General features: G+C 41.9%; 1 protein-coding gene across 3 annotated transcripts in view; it reads right to left on the reverse strand.

Annotated features, from left to right (window-relative positions):
- The window catches only part of exd3 (exonuclease 3'-5' domain containing 3), a 48,029-nt gene continuing 20,490 nt past the window's right edge, over window positions 1-27,539 (reverse strand). For all 3 annotated transcript variants that reach the window (XM_038733741.1, XM_038733740.1, XM_038733739.1), the window contains exons 20-21: window positions 1,273-1,339; window positions 1-1,157 (exon numbers count right to left, since the gene is read on the reverse strand). In XM_038733741.1, the coding sequence (XP_038589669.1) occupies window positions 787-1,157; window positions 1,273-1,339 (438 nt within the window). In that variant the 3' untranslated portion in view covers window positions 1-786. The remainder of the gene's footprint in view (window positions 1,158-1,272; window positions 1,340-27,539) is intronic.

A 27,539-nucleotide genomic window follows, 5' to 3' on the forward strand; every position in this document is an offset into this window, starting at 1 on the left:
TTTAATAAATGAAAATCAGTTTATTAAGACATATTCAGTTATACAAATGTAGTCAGAGAATGAACATTTACAGTACCAGAGACTGCTAAAAAGGCCAAGGAACTGAGACCTGTCATCATTTAACAGCAGTTTTTCAATCAAAAAAAAAAAAAAAAGGAAGTGTTTAACGGAACAAACTTTTGATAATATAATTCCCTGCTGAGTCAAAGTATTCTTGACAAATAACTGAATTAAAATTCAAATGATCTCAATACGCTCAAGAGCATAAATCACCATGAATGTACAATGGTATAACTCAACCAATACAATGAACAACACAAATTACCAAGTCAAACCACTGTCTTTGGTTCACAGAGTTTTAAAGTCTTAAAAAAGGTTTAAAACCGCTGAAACTAAATACTATACATCTAAAAAGAACTATGGGCTGATAATAAAGCCTTCATCCAGTCATTAAATTATTTTTCTCTTTTTGGTATGTCTGAGAACAGTCCTTTCATAAAAAAAAAAATCATAGAGGACTAGTGGGACTATTACTATATAACACATTTTTTTCAAAATAATTTCTTTCAAGAGATATGAATTTAAAGTAGGTGTTCTCACTTGTAACGTCACAAATCTTTGTGCCTCTTTTGTTAAGTTATCCAGCCAATCAGAAAAGGGAAAATTAAAATATATTATATATGAAGCAATTCAATTTTTTTAAAATTTCATGACAGCTGGGTGCTAAATATGTAAAAAGAGTATTCTGGATGCTTTTTGAGGCTCAGGTAAACCGTTGCAGCTCCGTCAGTTCTGCTGTGCTGAAGTAACGGCCGCTGCAACTGATTCAGTGTCCGCCTCTGTTATGTGTAAGACCTCCTGAAACATGGACAGGACACGGCCAAAGTGAGAGCCTTCCCAGAACACCTTGCCACATCTGGTGCAGACATAGAAGAGCGGTATCCTCGGTAGGAGGCCGGGGGGCACGGTGTGGAGCTGTATGGGCGCCCCCCCAGGAAAGGTCAGGGTGTCGGGGTCCAGCCCTGAAAGGGGGGCCCAGTGACACTGAAGGGCATACCTGGGGAGTTCAGGGGTCAGACTGGGGGTCAGAATGTCACCAAGCTTCTCCTCTTCCTGTTGTTGTGTGTGGTCAGTGTTGTCCTTGTCCTGCAGAAATCCTACAAACAAAACACCAGAAATTTAAACGACAAAACTACACTAAACAGGAGCGAAGACATGAGAAGTAACTCCACTAAGTCCTCTAATTCCATGATACTTTGTGGTTTGACTGACCTTTCTGTTTAAGCATCCTGACCATGTCCTCTCTGGGCACCGCCACGTACTGATCGCTGTTACACGCCTGGACAAACAGATGAAAACAGTCATTATCAGCAGCGTGAAAATGTACGTTTGTTCACTCATCAAAAATGTCGCTGTTTGACCAGCTACCACTCTGCTCGAAACATACCGACCCCTAAATCCAACTGGAGTAGATAGTGACTTTTACCCCTCTCAGTCATATAGCAGCAATGTGTGTGAAACTATAAGTTTACTTTAGTAACGTTGTGGTAACTGTAGGGACCAGAGTTTGCCTGTTCAAGTTGAAAAGTGTCAGATCTGTGTTAAAACCAGGTATAGACCAGAGTCGCACAGCCTGAAAGCTTGTGCTGACCCATTCACACCAATGACAAACAGACATTTTCCCCTAGCGGCTGCTTTGGTGTGAAAAGGGGCCAAGTGTTACAGAAAGACCCGATCAGTGTGGGAGTGTGTGTGTGTGTGTGTGTGTGTGTGTGTGTGTGTGTGTGTGTGTGTGTGTGTGTGTGTGTGTGTGTGTGTGTGTGTGTGTGTGTGTGTAGAGACAGCGTTGACGCCTCAGTAACATTCACATGTCCGTGCCGTCCTGTCCTCCTCTGTGGTAAAGGTCTCCCTGGTGGGGCATTAGTGACCTCTTGTTTGCCGGCCCCTGACATGCACACACACACTTGTCTTTAAGCCATCCTGACAGCATGTCGGTGCTAAAAGCCTTGTCAACACACCTGAGCCCCACCCAGCAAACAGCATTCCACTTATGAGGTGGGCTATAAATCAAACCACACTCACAGACTTCACAAAGGAAGATCCTTGACTAGCTCACTTTAAGGGCAGTTTTTCTGTCTTTAAGTTTAATGAAGTCTGCGCATCAGAAAAGGTATGTCCTGTCCTCTGTGTGCACATGCAGAGCCGTGTTTGCCTGTGCGGTAACTGAGGTCAGGGCAGGAGAAAGCGGCTAGACAGTGGAGGTGTGGGAATAGCAGAGGTGTCGTCTCCTGTCTTGTCTGTGGGAATGAAGCTCATCTCTCCCTTGGTACATTCTGTATTCTCCTCTTTGTATTCTGCCTCTCACACACACACACACACACACACACACACACACAAGTCTTCAGTGCACATAAACCGCATGCATACAAGTGCTCACAGCGCATACACATGGCTCACACATACAAGTGTGGCGGCAGCCAGGAAAACAGACCCAGCTATTTGCTCAGCTCAAAGTTTCCCAGAGTTAAGCAAGCCAGAACCTGCTCTGAACTCTCAAGGCTAAGCCACGGACAGGCAGGCACACACGCAACCTGGATGGAAATAATTCTCGCTATAATTAATCACAACACAGTGAGTTACAAATGCAGAGAACCTGCAGATTTGTTAGACAAATACATTAAGCAAAGCAGTGATGAAGAAAATGAAATTACACACGTTTAGAAATAACATTACAACAAATAATGCAGTGATACTAACACGCATCATATATGAACAGACATACAGGCAAACACATTTGTGAACAGTCAGTGCTTTAAGTGCATTGAAATGGATGTGAGAAAATTAACTTGGTCAGTGGTGAGGTCTTGCCGTGCCTTATATTTGAATGAACACAGATGGTGCCTCTGTGCCTTCATCTACGAATAATTTCAGTTACGTTTTTTGTTTTTGGCTTGCTGCAGTAAGACTTGATTTTTCCACAGCACCAATTAAGTAGAGGAGCTTTCAGGCATGCAGTTGTCACAGAGAGCCCAAGAAGCACAAAGCTATGAAGGTGCCGCCTCTGCAGCTCCTGCACGGCTAGTGACACAGAAAGACTTTTATACAGCCTGTCCAAATAAAACAAATGAACACAAATTGTGGTTCTGCTGGTAAGCCGGCAGCGTAGGTAGTAATAGAAACGAATCGACATCTGTGTAAAGACGGGACTCTTTTGCCTCCAGAACACCGGCATTCAATCCAATATCACACACTGGGACAGCATTATGCCATCATTGTTTGGTTTGGTGTAAAAAGTATTGCGGGCTCTCTGTTTAAAAAGGGCTGCAGACCGACAGTATTGTTAAACCAATTCATATTTGGCATGTTTGCACATGCAAAGTAACATGTTTGTGATCGTCAAGGCATGTGGCTTCAGTCACGACAGTCTGTGCAGGTGGCTTAGCTGCACTTTTTTTTAAGTTTTGATGATGCCTGCAACCGGTCCACACTGCCATGTTATTGATTGTATTTTAAACATGTTTTTCTGGGTGCATGTCTTCTTAACCGCAACTCACAGGCCTCTCCACATGGCACTGCTGAATGTACTGACCAAGGTGCAGGGGGGATACAAGTTTCCGCACAGTTTGACAGCATTTGCAAGCATGTCAAATTACATTTCAATACTGGCTTTAAGTCAGCGTTCTCACCCAACTTCTTCATACAGGTTAAGGCCAGTGAGGGCCTTGACATTTAAAAGGTTACACCAAAAATTAAACCAGCAAACCAAAACATTTCTCTTATTTTTATTCAACTCTACAAAGTTTCAGGCAGTTGCTACATTGCTGTTTTACTCTGTCTTTTGTTCTTTCTGTGTTTTTCAGGGAACCTCCTGCATTCTCACACTCCGTGTGGCCGTGCCAGAGAAAGAATGCTCCTTGCCGTGACAACAAAGGCTATCTAAAGTGTGATACTGTGGTTCAAAGAATGGGAGGTGGTGGAAAAAAAAGAGGAGAGAAAGGAGGATAGTGGAGAGGAGGTAGGAAAGAGAGGGAGGCAGGGAGGGGGGTGGGAGGCAGGGAGGGGGGTGGGAGATTTTTCCCTAACATTCTCAAACACACACACACACACACACACACACACACACACACACACACACTGCACTGGCTCTGTAGGCAGCTCCCATGGGAAAATCCTAGAGCAATCTCAAAAGGCGGTGCTTTTAGGGCCGATGTAGGTCACATGGTCAGAGCAGCCAATTGGCCACTAGTGATTTGATTCAAATTGTGGTAAGTCAGGTAAGAAGCAGCGTGGGAACTGGAGACGAAGAGCAAGAGGGGAGCAAAAAATGCACCATCGTTTCCATTTGAAAATGTTTTTTTTCCTTCTCAACGCGAGTTTCAAGTCCAAGTTAAGGTTAAAAATACTTAATTCCACTGTCCAAGGCTGCTGTGGTCTAAAACATACACACAGTATAGAAGAAAATGCCTTTTATTTCCCAGAAACTAAACTATCCAAGCAAAGTCAAATAAAACAAACACCAGAGATTCACTGTTTGGTCCCATTATCCCATGTCTGGCACGTTCTGTCTGATCTTTGGTTTCCTGTCATTCTGTTGGGCAGATATAAAATGTTGCTGCCAGTGTGAAATGATGTAGGTCTATTGTAAATGGGATGACACGCTGAACTGGAAAAAGCAGCCTCATACTACTGTAAAAAATGATGATTAAGGACAAGCTAACTAACCGCAAACTTTTCCTCTGATTTCCCACACAGTCCCAAGGTCATGGTAGGTGCTTTGGATACCTTCCACCAGCTGTGGACAATGTCATATGAGACTGATATATAAAGTGGCCTATTTTAATTTCCTTTGGCTGGACAAAAGGCAGAAGAAAGGAGTGGAAACATTTTACTTCTCCCACTGAAAAAGCTGACATCATTTCAGAGTTAATCATTAAATTAAGTTATCTTTGAGTGGAAAATAAAGCCAGAATCAGTCATGCAGTCTGCAATGAAGTACCAATGACCAAAGAGGTGAGAGTGAGTCATGACATTCACTTTAACGACCAGGAAGACATAAATACTGATTTCAAATTAAAGAGGCAATCTTATGGTTCTCTTGCTGCAACATCCTACTATGGGTTGGGAAGTCTAGCATTTTATACCCCCCATTCCTTTCTCTCTACCAATGTTTTCTTACTTACAAATAAGCTTTTTATTCCTCACATTTGCTACAAGACACCATCAAGATTTTGAAAGGCAGCCAAATTAATGTGAAGTCTTGTACTACATGTGCAATGTGCTGCAGTTTATTAGCAGATTTATTAAGTAGTTAAATAGATCCTTTCTTCCTGTACATACTGTATTTAAGCACCTAGAGTAGGGGTCACTTTCCTGCTGCAGCAGGAACACTAAGGGAAATACTGTGGTGACCTACTAAATGTACTTTCCCACAGTATCCTGAGGGTATCTGGCCAGTGTCTCAGCCCAACAGTCTGAGGTAATTACCAGCTCTGTTAACTAACCACTACCACCTGACAGCAACCTGAACTTGGACCACGGCAGAGCCTGTCTGGGCTTGACATCTCACACACACACACACACACACACACACACACACACACACGTTTGTCTGACTCACTCCACTCACACACGTACAAACATACACAAATGCACTTGCACATACTTCACAAGCATGCAACAGATGTAAAAAGCTCACATGCAAACAACACGCACACCCTTCCCTGACTCACGTTTGCAACCGCTCATTTCACCTGCATGAAATACTATCATTTCTTTTCTCATTTTCCCAGGGATGCAAATCATCCGAGCTGTGCTACATAAGACTATGACTGTGACAGCCTGCTGTCCATTTTATCTTAGAAATTGGTTCTTTATTAAGTTGCTTTATATTTTCAATACAGCTAAATTTCTCCGTGTGCTCTACTAAGTCAGTGGGTTGAAGGGGTGTGACCCCATCCACCAACATTTCTTATTGGCAGTAACGTCCAAGAATACATTTGAACAAGCAGGATTAGAGTTTAAATCTATTTCTTTCACTTTATATTTCACTTTATTTATATTTTTGCCCAGTAGAAATCTCTTCTCTCATTTAAATCTTTCATCCTAAATATATGAAATGCAGCTTCTACATGTTAGACTTTAAAGTCAATGAAGTCTTTTAGTAATTCGAGACACTTACCAATAACTTTGATATGTTTTTGAATACCCTTTATTTTATATAAATCATTTTTATAATTTCATTTCCTGCATTTAATGTTTTTATTTGGAAAGGTATATGTGGTTGACTTAGACAACTCCAACTGTAATTTTGTATTCTAGTTTCTACATTACATTATGATAGGTAACCTTACATGAATGTGATAAATTTTATACTGAGTTAATTTCAATATTTACCATGAGTGTTTCATTTGTTTAACAGGGATGTGTTATATCAGGAGATGTAATAGGTAATCAGCAGTGACACAAGATGAGGCAAATCCATGACTTCATGCCTCTGCCCTTCAGAATATGTTGAGAAACTTTTCTAATTTCATGCGTCGCGTGTTTGGTCCCGCTTCCTCATTCTGTTAAACTCTTGCTCAATCTCTTTTTTGTTTCTTTCTCTTGTCAACTTTGTTTTCCACTTTCAACCATTTTCTCAGCCTCCACATTTCTGCCTTTTCTTCCTTCCCTCCTGTGCTCCCTCAGTCCCTCTTTATTGGAGCCCACTAAAAGGGGTAATGCAGAAGATAATAGTCTGGAGACTAGCAGATAACAGTCTAGCCGTCACACAAATAGCACCAGCTCTTTCCCTTGGCTTGGCACAGTCAGTTCATACTGTTTTTTACCCACTCAACGTACAACCTCAACCTCCATCTCTCCCTCTCTCCAAGTGAACCTATGTTTTCTCTCTCTGTCTTCCTTGAACCTCCATCTACTCCCCTTCCAATGTTTCCTTCAGTCCCCTCTCTCCTTCTCTCTAGTTGTATCTCACCTCTAACCTCTTTCTTTCTCCCCTTCGCTAAGTACTCTTTTTTTTCTCTCGCTCTTCAGACGCCAAAGAGCTGTGGCCGGTCTAAGCCAAACAGTTGAGGAAAAGAACATACTCAAAAGGTCCACTGACAATGCTGCTCACTGGGCAATGGGTTTTGAAGAGGGATAAAAACAGCTAATCTCAAATACATAAAAAGATGGATTACACCACCAACCAGCCTCTATTGATATGTTGCTTTTTTGTATTATGGGTTAAAATAAAAACAACCAGACTAAAACACTGTGAGTTGGAGGGGAAATGTGATAGGTGGCACTTGACATTCAACACTCACCCTAATGTAGGAGTTCATTCCCACGTCAGTGTTGAGTTGGGTCACCACCATAGACTGCACAAAAGAAGTGGACGTAGCCACCGTGACATCACCCATTGGTTTGTGGACTACCGTTTTTAAGCCTCAAGTTTAGTAATTTGGTTTCCTCCATCTTAGTTTTTTTGGAACCAGACAGTGGACGTGACTGTATTTGGACGAGAGGGTGGTGCTAGCAAGTTTGGTTAGCAAGGGGAATCTCTAATTCACGTTAACTGCGATATTAACCGGGATGCTACTAGTGGGGCTAGTGAAAAACAGGCTTAAAACAAAAATTACTTACCGGAAAAATGAACAGCCTAATAAGATTTTTTTTAACAGCGCTGGTCTAATTTATACAGTGCAGTGGATACGAGTCAGTTAAATGGGACCATAATTTATTTTTTTTCTTTGGCTTTTAGGAAAGTAAAACTGAATATGTTTGGCTGTTGAACTGTTGGTTGTACAAACACGCCACATTTGTTTATTAAATAACTTTCTGACAGTTTCTAGATGAAATGATTAATCAATTAATTGAGAAAATAAATACCAGATATACTGATTATGAAATCACTTGGAACTTACTAAGGATCCTGGATCTTTTTACGGATCCGAGATGTTTAGATTTTCTTAATAATGAATTGAATTGGAGAGCCAAAGTGAAACTGAAACTTCTGTGAGAAAAACACACTGGCATTTGTAGTAACACAAATTACTAAAAATTCAGCCTTATAACAAAACTTTGCTCAGTAGTATGTAGTGCAATTCATTGTACTTGTCTAGTACACACTAAAAATGTCTACCCATTTTCTGACAGCAGAGTTTAATGCTCAAAAAAGATCTTGGAAAGATGACATTAGAAGAAAGTGTTGGTAGAAATCACAACTAAGGGACAAACAGTTTATGATCATGTATTATGTGTGTTGTCGCGCTGAAAATCTTTCATGGAGGCTGCTGTTTTTTGAATGCTAACAAATTAATCATTGTTTACCTTTATTAAAATCACTAAGGATTTAAATCCTAACCGCAAATGCTGCAGATCGTAGTCAGAGATAGTCACAGCGAGCCTGGATGTGATGTCAGGACTTTGGCTGTTGCAACTTCAAGAAGTAGCTCCACTTGAGAGAAATCATAAATAATCCTTGCTTGTAGATCACAATCACAACCTAGTGAACAAGGTTTAACTGAAAAACTCCACTTCATAAGGTTAGGGAAAACTTTTTTCGAAAACTGAGGATTGTTGAGGAGACAAATGGTGGAGTAGTAAAGACAACTGGTTCTCTCAAATGCAGAGCATCCATGCAATCATCAGTTAACATTTGTCTTTTTGAGGCTGACTTGTTGCTCCAAAATGTTCCCCGCCCCCCAACACTAAAACTGTCTATATATGCAAAAATATTCCCATGCCTCCACTGCACCCATTCAACCCAATATTGTTACGACATCCGCAGCTTTTATCGACATGCGCCAACAGTTCTTAAACTGTCATTACACCCACACATTTCAAACTGAAATTCCACCCACCCAACCTGAATCAATCAACCTGAACTACATCTGCACATGCACATACACAGATAGCCCCGTCATGGGAGAGTCACAGGCAGATTCATTTGCTCAACGTTTATCGCTGCTGGCGCACATTTCACCCTCGAGCCTTCCCATTTTTTCCCCCCATCTGCTCCTGATGTAGAGGCATGCAGGGAATGTTATTGTAATGGAGAGTGTTTCATCCAGGACTGTAAATATTGACAGTGGTGGCTGCTGCTGCTGGTCTGGCCTGTTCTCTCCTGTGGAGCTGTGAGGGAGCAAAGAGGAAATGACTCTCCCGCATGGCTTTTTTACAGACTAGGTGTCAGCGTCTGGGTGGGGTATCAGCAAATTATTTTACATACTGGCCTTTGTGTCCGCTGGTTTGACAGTCAAATGCTTGTGTAACCACATGTGGGAGTTCCTTAGCAACAAACACGTGGCGGGGGAACAATTACTAGATTATCTTTTGTGTTGGAGATTTGGGTTGGGCGATTGGATGACTATATCGATTGGGTTTTTTTTGGGCGATTTTTGCCATTTTATTTTGCTAATTGAACAGTCTACCTCCAAAGAACGAATGAGAGCCACTGCTCAGCGACAGACTCGTTCAGTGAGCTAACCCAGAGGCACAAAGAGGCTGGCAGAGAGAGGCAGCAGGGAAAAAAGAGCCAGAATATTTACTCTGTCAATTAAGGTTTTATTTTGAACAAACCACAGTTGGTGATTGATGGCATTGTCGAGTTTGAATGAAGTGTGCTTTACGATGACTAAACACAACAATTAAGGTAATTAATTCCATGAAAGAGTGATTCAAAGGTTGTACGGTTCGATTTTTCTGTTTAATAAGGAAAATGGGCATAAGCATATTTCCCTTTTTGACAGCTTGTGAGTTTATTTATTAGACTGAAAAAGCTAAGAGAGCTTGCACATATCACACATATCTCCCAGCTGAAACTACAAATTTATGTGCAATCGGTGGTTGTTGGGCTGTGGTCGACTGGAACATTTTAAAACATCGCCCAACCCTAGTGGAAACTCGTGTATTACTTTAAACACAGTTGTGATTTGATTTACCAGTCAATGTCCCAGCACAGAACCTTTTCTTTGTACTACACTATCCAGAGCTACTTATGAGTGCTTTTAGAGTCTTGGTTTTTTCTTTCAACTTGACTTGCATTGTTCCGGAGAACTATATGAACACCTGAACACCTGTATTTCAGAACGACTCTTTCGCTTTCTGATATATTATGGAGCCAGAGAGTGACTTTAGATTTTGGCATTGAAAAGAAAATTTGGCATTGAAAAGAAAATATGAATTGAAAAAGGAAAGACTGGCATAAAACACTTCCAAGTTTGAAAAAGTTGTTTATTGGAAGATAAAAAAATTATTCGTCTGTGGAACTTTATTCGGTGTCAATCATGGTCTAAAACTCTATCTTGGCGATTAAGTTAAATGAGGTCAGCTGCCATTGGCGGGTTGCTGAATATGCCCACTTCACTACTAACTCTCATCACTACAACACATACTTTGACTTTTTGTATTGGATCGACTCTGCACACTGGTGGCGGCCTGTAATGTACAACCGTCAATAATTGGATCGCAGGTCATAGATGGACAATCTTTGTCCACTGTTGCTACGGTTATCTAGTTAGCTCAGTGTGGCAAGTAGCGTTTCACACAAATCCGCTGTGGAGAAGGCAGAAGGGTGCCATAGTAACACTGCATGAACAGGAACTTTTTATTTGTCTACTGTGAAAATGAACATATGGCCTTTCACAGGCTCATGTGATGACAAGTGAAACAGCTCCATTGTCTTAATGAAGGCCATGATAAGCTGTTGAGAGCTCCGGGTGCTTGTAAGAGACCTTTTACTTTAGATCATTTAGTTTTCATAAATGGACTGAACTTCCATGACCACCTTTTTAAAGTTAATTATCACGGTGATTATTCGCTGAAAGAATGTCCATTTGTTAAAAATTGCAACTACACCTTTCTCCAGTTTATCATGGAGTTTTAAATAAGCATGAAAATCAGAACGGATTCCTTCAGCTGAGCACTGAGGTGGTCAGTAAGAACGTGTAATAAGAGTTCAGCTTGTTAGCAGTATTTACAGTACCATTTAATAGCAGGCCGCCAACATGTCTGTCTGTGGCTCAAGGTGCTAATTCGTATCTAAGGCTTTGCAGGAATTACTTCAATGGCTGCCAAAAATTGTTGTATGACAAAACTTATGCTGTAGAAGCACATAACATGAGTTGTAAACACATAACATAATGAATCGTCGTCCTACTTTCTGGTTGTCAGACTCAGCCGTCTGGGCACACCCAGAAAGCTGGTGTTTACCGCAGACAAAAGGACAGTAAGCAGTGTTAAGATATAATTTTATAGGGATCACAAATTACAAACTGCTCCACTAGACAATGGAGAGATGCTGAGCAAGATAGTAACATCATTACTGCATCAAACCACCACTGGGCTTGTGGACCTACACTCACACACACACAAATCTATCTCTCTCTCAGACTGATAGTCATCATATATATTATCAGGACACACACACACACACACACACACACACACACACACACACACACACGACAGACTATGGGAGGGTGAGATAAAGGCAAATAACAGAGGGAAAGGGCTCAGGGTTAAGTGGCAATAATGATGCAGAATAAGACATCAGGGTGTGTGTGTTCAAACTGACTTCAAAGTGTCTCTGGTAGCCTTGTTCATGTCAACAGGAGACACGGGAGAGGACCACACCATCAGGAACGCAAAGAGGTAGAGGGGGAGGTAAAAAGAAAAAGAGGGGGTGCAAAAGGGGAGTAAAAAGGAAGCAGTACACGATGGTGAACAAAGGCTGAAGGGAAAGAGAGGACTGAGGCTGGAGGAGGGTAAGAGGGGGGTTAAGGAGAAGTGGGTTGGAGGTGAGAGGTTGGGGTATTAGGGCAGAGGAAGGGAGGGGGCTCGCGGTGAAGGGGTTCACCTCTAGTGTGAATGCGATGAGGTAAAACCAAAAGAAAAGAAGATGGAGAGAGTTCCTATGTCATACACCCTCTTTAATTCCACCCTTCCTTCCCCAGTCCCCTCTGCCCCCTTCCCTCCGCCCCCCTCTACCGTGGCTCCCTCTCTGTGACCGGCCCCAGCAAATTCCCTAGGGCCAGGGGCAGTCCCCTTTCAGTCTCCAGTGACACAGTAATTAGAAGTGTGGGAACTGAATCCGTCCCTCTTTCTGTCCCGCACTCCCTCCTTTTGCTAACCCCCCTCCCCCCAAACCAGCTCCCAGTTCCTACCCTTCCCTCCACTTCCTTTGCCTCTCGTTTTGTACCCCACCTCAGCTCTCAGTCTCAGGGAGTAGCATTTACCCTCAGAGGTCTCACATGAGAGTTAGAAAGATCTATGATGACATTCAAAACTGATATTGACCTTTATATTAAAAACAAAGTATCTGCACGCCTGCATCATCCCGGGCCAATATGACGGACACCTTCAAATACAGACAATTGACGTTTTCAGTTGACAGAAAATTGAAGATATGAATCACCACGTACTAGTAGACTCAATTAAAAATCATACAGCTTATGAAAGCCCATATTGGCTTAATCCTCATGGGCCACCTGTGATGGGCATGGGAGCTACACATCACGCACACTCACACACATACACACACTCAACCCCATACCCTTCCTTTAACCCCCCCATCTACCCCACCTCACCCCGCCTCCTCTACAGCCACAGAGTCCCCTATCTCTTCGAACAGAGAAACGCTGTCTCTCCCGCTCTCTGTCAAGTCCACCACCACCACCCCAACCCCCATTCGCTATCTCAGCGGCGATAACCATGGGAACAGCAGCACTGTGGGAACGAGCCACCAGTTGACCAAAATAGACAGCAGGAATATGGGGGAAAGAAAGAAAGAAAGAAAGGGCTCCCTGCATCCAAGGAGGCCTGTGTGTGTGTGCGCGTGCGTGTGTGTGTGTGCGTGTGTGTGTGTGTAGGAGGTCCATGGGATCATCCAGACAGACAGGTACTCAGGCGCTCCAGTCACCTCTGATTTCTACCAGCAACAAAGGCCAGCTTGAATTGCTGCATAAATTCTTTAATGGATATGCGGCTTTGGTTTGAGTTGGTGGGACATCCCAAAAGATCTCCTTCTCACACACACTTTTAACGGTCCTACAGTTACTTGAAAGCAGCGTCCCACGCAAAAAAAAGGCTACACCCTTAACCACTAACACCCACACCCAAACAGCACACTAATACTGCACCATCACATACCCAGCCACACCCGCAACCAAGCACCTCTAAAGGCTCACGTGCAAACAAAAGCGTCTTAATGTTTACATATGTTCAGGAATGAAATGACTAGAATGTTTGGCATTCAAAAATAGTGGCACAAAGATAACTTCAAACTAATCCCAGGCTGAATACTTTGTACACTGCAATCAACGAAAATACCAGAAATGAAGTACTAAATTGCTCTTTAATTATAATAAATCTCGACTGTAATACGTCACAATATATATAAGCTTCTTACCTTTTCTTTTAACCATCTTTGTTTTATGAATTTAGGTTATAGTTATTATCATTTGATTATCTGTATTTGGATATCACATGAATTTTTATTCTGCATGAACAAGAGCCTCACTGGGTCCTTGTTCATAGGAAAATGGATATCAGAGATGTGATTCTCTCCAACAACCACATCACAACATGAATACACACTTCTGTAGATATGGAAGATATTCTAGATCTAGATATTAGGGATAAGTAAAGGTGTTTAAAGGTAGCTAAATGGAAGTTAGCACTATATTGATGATACATATATGATTCCAGTGAATATACATCGTTGAACTGATTACTGAAGGATTAACATAGTAAATAATAATAATAGTAATAGATGTATTGGATAACCGGTGCACATGTACTTGATCACTATGTATGGATGGCTTCTTATAGCTACAGGAAATGTGGTGCTTTTTTCCCCTCCTGGCCTTTTTTGTGAAGTCTCTCTGAATTAAGATTAGCTTGGCACGCTCCAATTTGTTGTTGCTGTCATTTGATTCCAATGACGCTCAAAATTCAGAATGAGGCAGGAAGTGAAAGGCAGAATGGTGAGATGGAGGAAAGCCTGTACTGTGTTAGTTATTGTTTATCTGTTGTGTCATCCCCGTCAACATGTGTGTTAAATCTGAAATCAATGACCTTTGACTCAAAAGTGTCACCTGTTCAGTGTCTAACCAATTGAAAAATATATATATAGTCAATATTCCTGTCTGTTCCTGAGTTATGGTGGTGAATAACAGCCAAAAGCATTGTTCCTGGGCTTTATGTCACAGTGAAGTTGACCTTTGACCTTATCGGTAAAAAATGTCATGTCTTCATCTTTGTATGCCTTTGAACAGCTGTATGAAATTTTGTCGTAATTACCGCTTCAAAACACAAATGTGTTTGTCAAGGTCATTTGACTTTGACCTTTAGGGCTACACCTAACAATTATTATTTATTATCATTTAATCTAATGTCGGCACAGTGGTGCAGTGGTTAGCGCTGTTTCCTTGTGGGTTCAAACCCGGTTTCTGTCTGTGTGGGTTTTCTCCAGGTCCTCTGGTTTCCCCCAACGGGGGACATGTTAGGTAGGTTCTCCAGTCTGTGCCGTTGACCTGGCATGGCATTTCAATCTGGAGTTGGTCCCTGTGCGCTGTACAGTGGCTGCCCACTGCTCCCTTCAGGGATGGGTTAAATGCAGAGGATGAATTTAGCTACATGTATGTGACAATAAAGTACGTTTACATTTTTTAATGATTAATTTCTCAATTAGATGATTAATTTAATGATGCTTGTACTTTTGCATCAGTTTGGGGCAAAGAAAATTACTGAAATGATTTACAGACTGTAGATACAGTCACAGACTGTAACAATATTCTAAAATGTTAGTTTAAGCTGTTTTCTCCCTCATACATGGCCGTTATATAAACAGAAAACAGACGAACGTTTGATGACTCATGGTGTAATGTTATGTTACCATGACATGATGCAGCGGTGCAGAAATTACTTTTAACATGGGGGTGATGAAGAAACACATAGAAAATCAACTTTAAGTGACTACTACTAACAGAAACACGTTCCCCTCGTTGATAATTGTGATATCTCAGGCTTGTGTGGGGACAAAAAATAAACAGGATTTGCAGTGCTGTCTTGCTACTGCACAAAGCGCTCCGAGATGCTTTCGCTTCAAGTGTGCGTGCACAGCAGTTGTACAGCGGTGATAAGCCATTTCTAATTTGCAGACTTTACAGAGCACAATGTTGCACTCTGTCTAAAATATTCCCAAACTTTAGATGGTCGTAGGCAGTGTTGGGCAGTAACACGTTACTGTAATAATATTACTTTCCCCAGTAACTAGTAGTGTAACTAATTACTTTTCTATAACGATAATATTATTACTAGTAACTAAGGCAATTAACGGTGCGTTACTCAGTACTGAATGCACCATCCTTGATTAGAGTCTACAACGGTTCCGGTACCAGACTTTGTTGTTCATGTCCGCTGATAGCCAAAACTAAAGGAAGAATGGAGAACGAGGGAGAGAAGCATTCTTTCCACAGCTGTATGTAGCTACTGTCATTACTGTGTCACAGTCTAAGAAATCAAAGAACATTGTTTTCTATTGTAAGCCTTTAACTGTGAACATTTCTACATCTGATTTATTGAAGCATCTGCTGAAGCAGCACACTGATGCTCGGACTCGTCGAGAGAGAGTGGCGTTAACATAACGTTTTGTAACTACTGAATACTGCTCTTATAAATAAGCTACATGTGCAGAAAAAAACGCTGTTTAAAAGTCGGGATTTACTTGCTTTTTTTTTATTTCAGCTGGTGGTGTTAAATAAACAGGTCTAGGCTATATACTTTGTAAAAAACACACTCCTTGCTGCTGTTGAATATGATATTAGTTAAAAAGTCGGGAGAGATGCTTTGTTTGGGGGTGGTAGTGAAAGCAGTGTTTCCCATAATTAGCCTATAATTTGGATAATTATCAACGCAGCCGCCACAAATTGATTTTTCAGATTTTTTTACTAGGTGTATTTAAAATCATCTTTGATTGAGGAGCATATATTCCTGCAGCACTTTCTCTCTCTCTCACGTGAACACCGCTACACAAAGTTTCCCATTGTATGGGAAACACTGGAAAGTAATATAGTAACGTAACTTGTTACTTTTATCATCCAGTAATAAGTTAAGTGATAGTATTACTTTTTTTAAGGAGTAATGTTCCACACATAATATATTACAATTTCTGAGTAACTTGCCCAACACTGGTCGTAGGCGAGGATTTTTAGCTGCAGCTTGTTCTCCGGGGAATCCCTGTTTACACCGTGCACAGCACTTCATTTCACAGTTACACGTTATGCAAATCTACGTATTTCCGTAATCTATTACATCGATGAGTTGCCCAAGCCCTATTGACGTTTGAGTCAAAAGTGTCACCAATTCATTGTTCGACCAACTGTGGAATATGGTCATCACTTCTTGAGTTAATGTGTTTTTTGAGGACAGCCTGAAAACATCTTGCCTCCGGCCATGATTATTGCCCGTGAGGAGGCACAGTCAAACCTAACATAGCTGGCCTATATACCGAAACGTTTTGTTTAGTTTGTTTGTATTTGGTGCACAGGCAATGCTGCTGGTCTCTGGAGAGTACACAAGAATACATGCATGCAAACACACTTCTCAGACTTCATGGCAGTTGAAAAGCTGTCCTATGAGAACCATCAGACACTGGTTTTCCTTGGCCTGAGAGAGGAGGAGGAAATGGGGAAAAGACGCAAGTTGCGCATCATTTTTTTTTGTACCTACTGAGGGTCTAATTTTCCATCCCTTTTATATCCTGTGTGTCTCTCAGTAGTTTAGAAGTCCAAGAAAGTCTTGGCTTCCACTTTTTGATTATACTATTTGATCTCCCTTTCTCTCCGCCTAACTCACAGTATTTATCCATTTTCAGTTTATCTCCTCCTTTCCCCCAGTTGCGTTGTGTTTGTCATATCTCTTCTCTGTGCTCTCCGGGCTCTTTTCTCTTGTGATAATAATAATAGTAATAGATGTATTGGATAACCGGTGCACATGTACTTGATCACTATGTATGGATGGCTTCTTATAGCTACAGGAAATGTGGTACTTTTTTCCCTCCTGGCCTTTTTTGTGAAGTCTCTCTGAATTAAGATTAGCTTGGCACGCTCCAATTTGTTGTTTGCTGTCATATGATTCCAATGACGCTCAAAATTCAGAATGAGGCAGGAAGTGAAAGGCAGAATGGTGAGATGGAGGAAAGCCTGTACTGTGTTAGTTATTGTTTATCTGTTGTGTCATCCCCGTCAACATGTGTGTTAAATCTGGAATCAATGACCTTTGACTCAAAAGTGTCACCTGTTCAGTGTCTAACCAATCGAGAAATATTATTATATATATATATATATATATATATATATATATATATATAGTCAATATTCCTGTCTGTTCCTGATTGTTATCAATCCATCTACCTTCTATCTATTCACACTGCCCCCCTTGCTCTTTCAGGCTTTTCCCAGACCAAGCAGCCTGACCTCTCTAGCCTTCTACCTCTTCACTCCCTGGGGGTAGGGCTGTCTGCCTCTGACCATTCCCACCCCGCAAGGACTTTCACTTTAATCTGACTCTGTGAGTAAGAGAGGAGAAAGAGAGAACAAAGCAGAGAAAATGTGTGTGCGTGTGTGTGTGGGTGCCTGCCAAGCCTGCGGCTCCCAAAGCAAACAGACTTCTAACCTCCTGATAGCATCACATCACGCAAACTGCAGGCTTCAGAAAGAACCACGGCAAAAGTTTTAAGGCTGAGCTGACCTCACATTCCTGAGACCTACACATGCACCTACAAGCAGCACAACACGACCTGAATAGTGATCAGACAGTTAAAGAATGTTCACAGAACGTACAGACCTGCGGCTCAGAACATAAACTGTGAAAACACACAGTTGCAATGATGACATTCAGTTTCACACATGAGACGAGTAAGAAAAACAGCAATACATCACGGGAGCATCAACTATGAAACACACACAAAGTAGAGTGGCTGAGTTCACAAACCACAGACTATGTGGGGGGGGTTACCATCTATTATCTCTGTCTCCATGAGGTTTAAATTTAATTGTTGACACAACTCGTTCTCGGAAACTGTGCGCGCGCGCACACACACACACACACACGCACACACACACACACACACACACACACACACGCTTGCACTAACACACAGCATGCACGTACACAGGGAGGTGGAAAAGAACTCAGCCCATAATGGACGGGGTTATTGTTATAAAGATATATAGGTCAGTTGTTCCCAGACTTGCTGGTTTTCAATCCTATCAGCTGCAATAACCACATTCCCACGACACTAAAGGTGTAAAACAGTTCTTGATTGATGACTAGAATAAAAACCTGCAGGGCTCTGGTGCCTGTGGACCAGAACCTGAGTTGCTTATCATACCAGAGAGTACATGTCTCGCACGCACTGTAAGATTCTGCGGAAAGTGGGAATCATGCAGCATCCACCATTTTTATGACTCCAACAGTCAGTCTCAACAGTCCCGAAACAGAATTTTAGTACCCCAACTCGCGTGTGACTCTACAGGCAACAGACCACACACATTCATCACACAGAGAGACAGCAATCATGAGCTGAAAGCTAGCTAAAATTATGCAGTTAATAACCTAACATTAGCAAAAAGGATAACACGGTTTGCTTCCTGGAACTCCTTCATATCATCAGGGATGTTGTTACTGTAAGCACAAACCTGCCTAGTACGAGGTATGTTTTCTTCTCTAATATTTTTTTATAACTGTATAATGTCGACCAGAGGCTGTACTTCTGTTTTAAGCATGTGAAGCATCCGCTACCATATAACTGACCATAAACCTTTATTTTATAATGTTCTACAATCTAGAGCTGGGTGCTACAATGCAGTTTGGTCATGTAGTTAAACAGGAATAAAAGTGTTACCCTCATATTTTTTGGCTTAAACCTACAATCAAGTCATTCTCCTGGAAGTCACGGAAATCAGATCACGCTACAAAAATCCTTCAAACAGAAGGTAAAAATTAGATTTCCACCAGAGGGACTCATTTGTAACATCACATGTGAGCAAGCATGACCGCCCCAGCAGCAGCATGACCGCATGTGGAGGAGTTACCCAAGCTACTGAAGTGGGCCTGTGTGCCACAGAGTTGTGATAATAACAACCCTGAACCTCTCAGCCATTTCTCACCGGTAGGTATTAGCACAGCTGACAAGAGTTCTTTATCATCCTAGTTGTGTGCAACGCAGGGCAGAAGGGGCTTCGGATGGTTTGCTGTATGTTGCAGTGCATGTTGAGTGTGGGAGAATGATCTACGATTCACTAAGCTGCAAAGACTGAAGATCACATTTCACTATCGCAAGGGAAACCATTATACCATGACCACAGACACAAAGACAAGTCATACCAGCAGTATCTGGGAGAGAAAAGACACAATTCCTAGGGCTAGTTCTCACAACACTTTTCTAAAGTTACCAATTTGATTAACATTTCATTGGTGGAGGTCATGGTTTGCGGGGAACCCGTCACATGCTGTAGTCACATTCTAATCAACAAACATTTGACCTACTTTTGCAATTGGTTTCATACAGTCAATGTTTCAGTGTGCCCTCATTAGCCTGACTTACATACCGACATTTTCAAGTTACTCAACACCGTTAACAATAATGGATTTTTAATTACTTCATATCTGTTTTCTGTGTGGTACTGTTGTCATTAGCTGACCCAAGCTTTGTTATTACAATGCAAAGAACTCTGCCTCCCTTACAAGACTATTTAGAAGCAGAGGGCAATCACTCACAGCAGCACAGTCTGGCTGTGCAGCTACTGTGCTCGGAAAAACATGAGAAACTTCCTCTTTCTGTGTGTATGTTTCAGAGGAAGGCATCAGTAAGTGGTTCCCTCTCCCTGAGCGGCAGGGGAAAGTGGACCCTCTCGAGTGCCTCTCGGCTTCCCCCACCTCCCCATGAGCCATAACACAGTCAGACAGAGACACTCATACACATTCATGCTCTCTCTCTCTCTCTCTCACACACACACACACACGCGCACACACACTCAGACACACAGTGTGGTTTCTCCTCTGGAGGGGAACATAAACAGGGCTGTCTGTCTGCGAGTGGAGAGCTAGTTCTCATGACATCACCACCCAGCAGGAATGCTCTGCTCTGCCCCGTCAAAACCTCTCCACTGGCCAGCAACTCTCACACACACACACACACACACACACACGTTGAGTGATTTATGCACGTCCACATTTTCACAGGGAAATGCGCCACAACACGCACGCAGATGGCATTTTGAGCTATTTTCTCTCCTCTTGCATTTTCTTACGCAGTTGCTTTTCATTTCTCGCTGCTCACAGAAATGAATGTCCGTCCTCTGTAGCCCTTAATAATTTCTCACCCTCTCAATTTCTTTCTCATCTGTATTGTCTGTGCTGTCCGCGGTGTCAGACCACACACAGACCACAGAAACAGAGGGCAAGTGTGAGAGAGAAATGAGAAAGTACTCAAGTATAAACCTGAATATAAAGAATAAAGCTATATGTCCTATGAGAAACTTTGTGTGTGTGTGTGTGTGTGTGTGTGTGTGTGTGTGTGTGTGTGTGTGTGTGGGTGTGGGGGACATGGGAAATTACGCACTACTTCATTGTATTGGTGTTTGGAGGAAAAGCCCTATTGAAGCTCTCCCTCCTTCCTTCTCACCTCTCTTCCTCCCTCTCCAACTCTCTCCTCCCTTTTCCATCCCTCCATCACTTCCTGTCTCATCTGTCTCTTCCTAACTGCCTTCCCCCTTATCTCTCCCCTTGCTATTTTCCCCCTTCTTATCCCACCGTCTTGCTCTCCATCTCAACCGGTCACTGTAATGTTTTCACGCAATTTCTTTCCCCTTCTATACCCCCCCACCCCGTGTCTCTCAGGCTTTTGGGGAAAGCATGGGCAGGAAGCAGCTTGGCTCTCAGACAATGGGACACATCAAAAAGCAGCACCAGCCTGACCAACTTCACACACACACACACACACACAGCAAGACAAACAGGACATTCCAGCTGCCGGCTGCACCGGATTCTTCGCCTTGGCTAATCTGAAACGGAGGAGAGTGAGACTGGGAGTGGAGCAGAGCAGGGAGGCAGGGTGAGAACAGTGGGTGAGGGACAGCAGGGGAGATGGGAGGAAGAGAGAGAGCGAGGGGGTGAGAAGGATGAGTAAAAGAGGGGAAATTGGACAGCAGGGGGATTAGAGAAGGTGAAGCACGAGTGCAAAAGGATTTGTGAATCGTAAAACGCAGTAATAACAATAATGTGTTACTATAGAATCCATATTCGCATACAGTTGGGTCCTCATGTTGTCCAAGAAGGCATTATGTTTGTTGTTGTGTGCATACAAATTATGATATGAGTATGATGATAAACAACAGAAGATGTAAAGTGGCCAGTAGCAAAATCTATATTTCTTTTATATTTGACATTAATGTTGTTTTGTACCGATAAAATTGATTGGTTATTTAAATGCGTGTTATTTAAAAATGAATGCAAGTTGAATTGAAATCAATAAGTTGGGAATGACTTTCATGGCTTCCTCATCTACTTCCCTGTTACAGTATGTTTGAATGATCAAATGTGTTGCCATGAATTGTGCGTATATGCTAGTGAAAGGGAAAGAAACCAAATTTTAAGTAAAAGTGAGCAGGTGAATTAAGGTAGAGAGAATAAGAGACGGGTAGAGAGAGAGAAAAGGGGACTACAGACTGCACAACACAGATGCTCACATTGACCTGCATTTCTGACTCTCTCAGTCAAAGATGCTATCCGTTTATCTTGGCTAGTCAACCGAATCTCCGTTTTACACTTGAATGGGGCTCTTACCAAATACCAACAGAAAAATATATCAATGACAGTTCCTGTATTGTGAATCAGCTATACTCATACACAAAACACGCCATAGAAAGCGGTCTTCTTAACAGATTAATACGCCGTGAATGTTTCCTAGATCTTTATCTATGCACACATTCATCTGTGCTAAGAGAAACCTCAAACATGCAGATGCATATCATGCATGCACCCGCACACACAGGTGTCACTGCATTGCTATGCTACACTGGGGCCAACTAGACTGTGGGAAAAGACCAGATGCTCAGTGAGTGATGGCTCATCTTCTCCCTCATCTACCCGTGTGTGTATGTGTGTGTACTATTGTTAGTGCTCAGACAGCCATGAGAATCAACTTCAAAATGAGTCAGTACACTAAAGACACGTCACACAGGTTACAAGCTGCTGGGTTTTCTGTGGGATTTTCACGCCGCTTCCAAAGAACTGCCTGCTTCGACAAATTCAACAACCACTTTAGCAGACTAAGAGCTTGTTACAGCCATCTACTGTAGCTCAAAAGCCAATATTACATTTACATTTAAGCTGATGCTTTTATCCAAAGCAACTTACAGTTGCTAAGTATGTCAGAGGTTGCATGCATCTGGAGCAACTAGGGGTTAAGTGTCTTGCTCAGGGACACATTGGAGGATGTGTCACAGTGGGGAATTGAATCCAGGTCTCTCACACCAATGGCATGTGTCTTATCCACTGTACCATCACGACCCGAAGATATCAAACTTTTAGCTTAACAGCGTGAAATGCAGTGTGATCTCCAGAATTTCACATGCTAACTAAATGCTTGACCAACTGGCTTGAATTCTTCAGATAATCAATTAAGGGCATAATAATATTAATATGGGGACAAACGGTGCAGAATTCTTCTGTTTTAATTTGTAGGCCCAGACAATAATTCATTAACATTTATCTACTTTCAGTGGAATCGGATCGTACAATATAACTCACATATTTCTGTTGTCCAAATAAAAAATCTGAGCTTTTCATTTGCACATACAAAGAGTTTGGTCTAGGGTAAGGTAAACCACTCAAAATGCTTTGAATGCCAGTTTGATTATATTAGGTTGTTATTATTATTATTATTATTATTATTATTATTATTATTATTATTATCATCATCATCATCATCATCATCATATATATATTATTATTATATGTGATTTTGAATACATTTGCTATATCTCTAACAGAAAATGTCTAATTTAATCCAATACATCTGTACTGTACACTTCATTATAAATGAGTAATATTTACCATTAGGGATGAAACATTTACCGGTTTAACGGTAAACCATGGTAAAATTCCCAACGGTTATTATTACCGTACACATTTCAATTACCATGATAACCGGGTACGGTTAACAGTGCTGTTATAATCTCACGGCAAACACTGTCCAGTGTCTCCCAGACGCAGGCGCGCATGCGCAGAATGCAACGTGGGTTTGTTTGGGTCAATGACAACATGGCAAAAGACAGTGCTGCAGAGATTTTTCAGTCACTCTGAAGTCCGGTCGTATTTTAGTTTTTATGAGAGTGCTGAGGGAAACTTGATTGGAGAAAATAACCTTATAGTGAATGCAGGGTGAGTTAACTTTTAGCTTTGGTTTGTCTCTCTGACTTGCTAACAGCGTGTAAACTGAAGCTTTCAGTGTTGCAGCGCTTGTAAAAACGCTACGCATTATTCTGTTGCTGTGTGCGTCGTTTGTCGGCAGAGTCTATGCGTGCACTGCACATGATAATACGTTATGCAGTTTAGTCAACCAACCACCATATCTAGAAATGCTACAGACTCCTCTGTATTTATGTAGTCAGTTTTTGGGCTCATTGCAGTTACTATCACTGTCTTCTAAAGACTTATTTGTTTTCATGTAATTGTCCACGGGATCATTGTATTACCTATAATATAAAATACAAAATCTTGATAATGCACACTTAGATGATTATCATTTGTTTACAAAAGGTATTTGCTGGTATTTTATTTTTTATGTAAAATGGCAATTGTATTTGTAGTTTTCAATAAAACTTGTTGAAATGGTTTGAGTGTGTGTATCAGTACATTTTAATCTTTTTCGGCACATTTTTATGATACCGTGATAATACTGATAACCGTGATAATTTTGGTCACTATAATCGAATATAAAATTTTCATACCGTTTCATCCCTATTTACCCTTGTACAGGACTTCTCAATTAGTGTGAGCCAGTGGTTCCTCTTTCACTGGCTTCTTTATGTATGAAGCCCACAGGAGTAGGCTGAGGAACAATCACTCAATGAGTCAAAATCTCATTCCAGTAAAGGAGTCATCTCCACAGACAACTTCCCTGCTGAGGTGCAAAGTGAAAGCTGAATTTGTGGTCATGTCTTACTTGCTTGTTCATTTATAAACGCACACATCAATCACAGTGGCCTTTCCTGATGTGGCTCCCTGACAGACTTACAGAAGGACAGGCACCTCAGGACTAAAAAACAGGCAGATGGACATACAGGCTGCCCATCTGTCACTCATAACTGCACCCACTAACTAGCTACATGTGTGTATGCCAGAGAGATTCATTGTGAGTGAGAGTGACCTGTGTTATGTGTGAGCAGCACTTTCTCCTGGTGTGTGTGCATGCAGTTTTAGGAGTGTGTGTGTGTGTGTGTGTGTGTGTGTGTATAAGGAGACGCGAAGCTCTCACTACACACAGTGGGAAATATTTGGGATGGTTTCCCTCGGAATGTCTTGGCGTGCCTAAGGAATGCCCCCCTCTCCCCCCAATGGTCTCCTCCTCCCCTTTCTCGCTCCCTTCTCATCTCCGGAGAGGGGAGTGAGAAAGGGGTGGGAAAAAACGGCGGGACACACAAATATGACCCCTGTTTTGTCACTACAAAGAGCAGCACGCACATGCAGACAGAGCAGCAGAACTCAAACACACTGTGATCTGTGCAGGTTTGTGAAAATGTGTGAGTTTCACAGATTGTGTGTGATAAAAGTGTGACACAGCGCATGTTTGTGGTTATCTGCGAACGCTGTGTGCATGTATATTTAAAGAGCGTCTTCTGTTTTCTTCTGGATTTCACCACATAAGTAGGTCCTGATACTATCTAACCCTGTTTCACTCATACACTCGCACACATGAACAAACGTACACACTCGTATGCACCAGAGCCAGTGAAGGGTAACTTTAAACGTGTCTCAACCTCTCACATTCCTCCTGCTGCTCAGCCTGCAGCTCTCTTTGTAGATCAAAGCACAGACAACAAGTCTTTCTATCTGCCTCGCCCTCCTCAACCCCTCCTCTTCCGTCAATACCACCTTTCTCAGACACTCTCTCATCCTCTCGCTCTTCCTCACTCAAACGCTCACCTAGCTTGCACACAAACGGATAATTTCTCACACAATCTCTGTAATACCGCCTCAACTTCTTCATGTTGTCTCCCCATCTGCCTCACTCGCTCCTTCTTGCTTATGTTCACTGCTGTTCACTTTCTCTCTCTCCCGTCCTTTTTACCTCCCTGCCATCACCTCTGTTCTCACTTCTCTCACTCCCTCCACTTTTCCTCTCTCCAACCCCCTGATCTCTCCCACCCCTCCCTCTCACGGTGTGGCAGTTCCTGTTGCTCTTGTTTTCACTTCCCCAGTAGTCTGGTGCGTGGGAACCAACATTTCTGCTGCAATATTGTCTACGACAGAGTCTCTCAGCACCACAGATGCTGAGGTGAATTTGTGCATGTGTGAGATAACGTCAATACGTGTTTTTCAGTTTTGGGTTTTGTGTGCGTATGCATATCACTGTATATGTGCAATTGTTTGTGTTTGGTTGGCTTCATGTCTATCTCTCAAGATATCTCTGTTATCTCAACATGTCTATAAAAGGCCAGCATGGGACATCTGATGGAACTGTGCAACGCAACGGAAGTGTGTGTTTGTGTGTGTGTGGGAAGTATAGAAGCAGCACGCATTGCTGGTAGGAATAGGATATAGCTGAATAAGGAAACTGTAATGGACCAATCGCCAACTCCACCCTCTTACCCAACCCCTTGCAGGAATCCATTCAGATAAAATTTAAGGAGACTAAGTTAAATACTGTGACATGTGTCAACATTTTGATTTTCCTAACATATGTTTGGGAGCATTTTGGGGCTGAAAATAAACCTCTCTTTAAATCATCATATAATGAATCTATAAATGTTTATTATTTAAAAATTAATCTAATGTCATTCTAATTAAAAACAGTATAGGGAATACAGAAAGGAATTTTTCTTTCAGACTATTTGTATAAAAGAGCATAACTCCAAGTTTCCGGGAGTCTGGTTCTCTCGGGGCCACACTGATGATAAACCACTTGCATTTAAATTCATGAAACATCATAAATAAGATTTTGAATGATAAAACACTGTTTTTTTCCTCCAAATCTTTACAAATGCAAGTATGTATGTAGACAAGGACACACATACACATGAGGCCCTTCAACATCTCCCCTTTCCCTCTTGGGGTCTCCATGGTGGACACACATTCCTCTGCCTCTAAAATCTCCGTTGGGTCTATTGATACACTGAGACAAACATGAACCCTTTTGCTGCACAGTCTTTACACACATACACAGGTCTGTGGTTAATCTGTTCTTCTGTCTTTTTTTGTTTTGTTTTTTTTAAACTTCTCTTTCCACATGACATTCATCAGTGTTGTATGTGCATGAGGGAAAAACCCAGAGAGACAAAGGGAGCGAAACTAAACCACCCATTGCTAATCAAGAGAGCCTTACAATCAGATAACAAAGGGGTTAACTTCGCCTGGGTGGGCCACGGAGCAGCCTCCAGCGAGAAACTCTCTCTCTAACTCACTCACTCACTCACACAGACATGCACACACACGCACACTCATGTTCACATTAACATGTTATCAAAATGGTATTCTACTTGACTCACTACTTCAATTCAATTCTTCAAGTTTAGAAATTACATTTTTAGACAATAATCTTCAAAAATTAAACTTAAAACCTTTTTCAGTCGTTTCCATTTCTTCTATTTAAAATAGATTAGACTAAGGGAGAGATAGTTATGTCCTGGCTGAAGTTTAAAAGATTACCCACATGCTAGGACCAACATTTTCTGAACTGAAGGGAAAGATCTGTGGTGTGACACTTAAGTCACATTTGGCCTGCCTTTAGCCATAATATATCAAAGTGACTTGCCTTGAAGTGACGTCAGGAGTGACCAATAAATAATAAAGATAGGTGGATGAACATTTGGCCGCTGGTCGTTCAGGCAGTTTTTTGTGTGTGTGTGTGTGTGTGTGTGTGTGTGTGTGTGTGTGTGTGTGTGTGTGTGTGTTTGCGTCATTATCTCAAGTAAGGAGGAAGCATCAAGGTGGTCTACATTTTGGGACCGAGACAAATGCACCCAGCGGTGTATCTTGACACATTTTGGGCCCCCTACCAGGGGCAGGCCAGAACACCCAAGTTTAGAAACTGTCCTGCAAAGATCCCCCTCCCAACAACACCGTTGTAGCACACACAGCTTTGCCTAAACAACCACCCATGAACATATCTACAGGTCAGGTCCATAAATCCAACAATGACTGGTAACAAACATCTTTTCCAGGCTCTACAAACATGATCAACCATGTCACATTTATGTGTATCCATACGCAAGTAAGCAATGTTTCTGTAATTGAGGAAAGAAGAATATGATAGTGAAAGGTTTTTGAGG

The sequence above is a fragment of the Micropterus salmoides genome, unplaced genomic scaffold, assembly GCF_014851395.1.
Source record: "Micropterus salmoides isolate LMB-PRFRI ecotype aquatic unplaced genomic scaffold, ASM1485139v1 Ms_hic_scaffold_20, whole genome shotgun sequence".
NCBI classification, from domain to species: domain Eukaryota; kingdom Metazoa; phylum Chordata; class Actinopteri; order Centrarchiformes; family Centrarchidae; genus Micropterus; species Micropterus salmoides.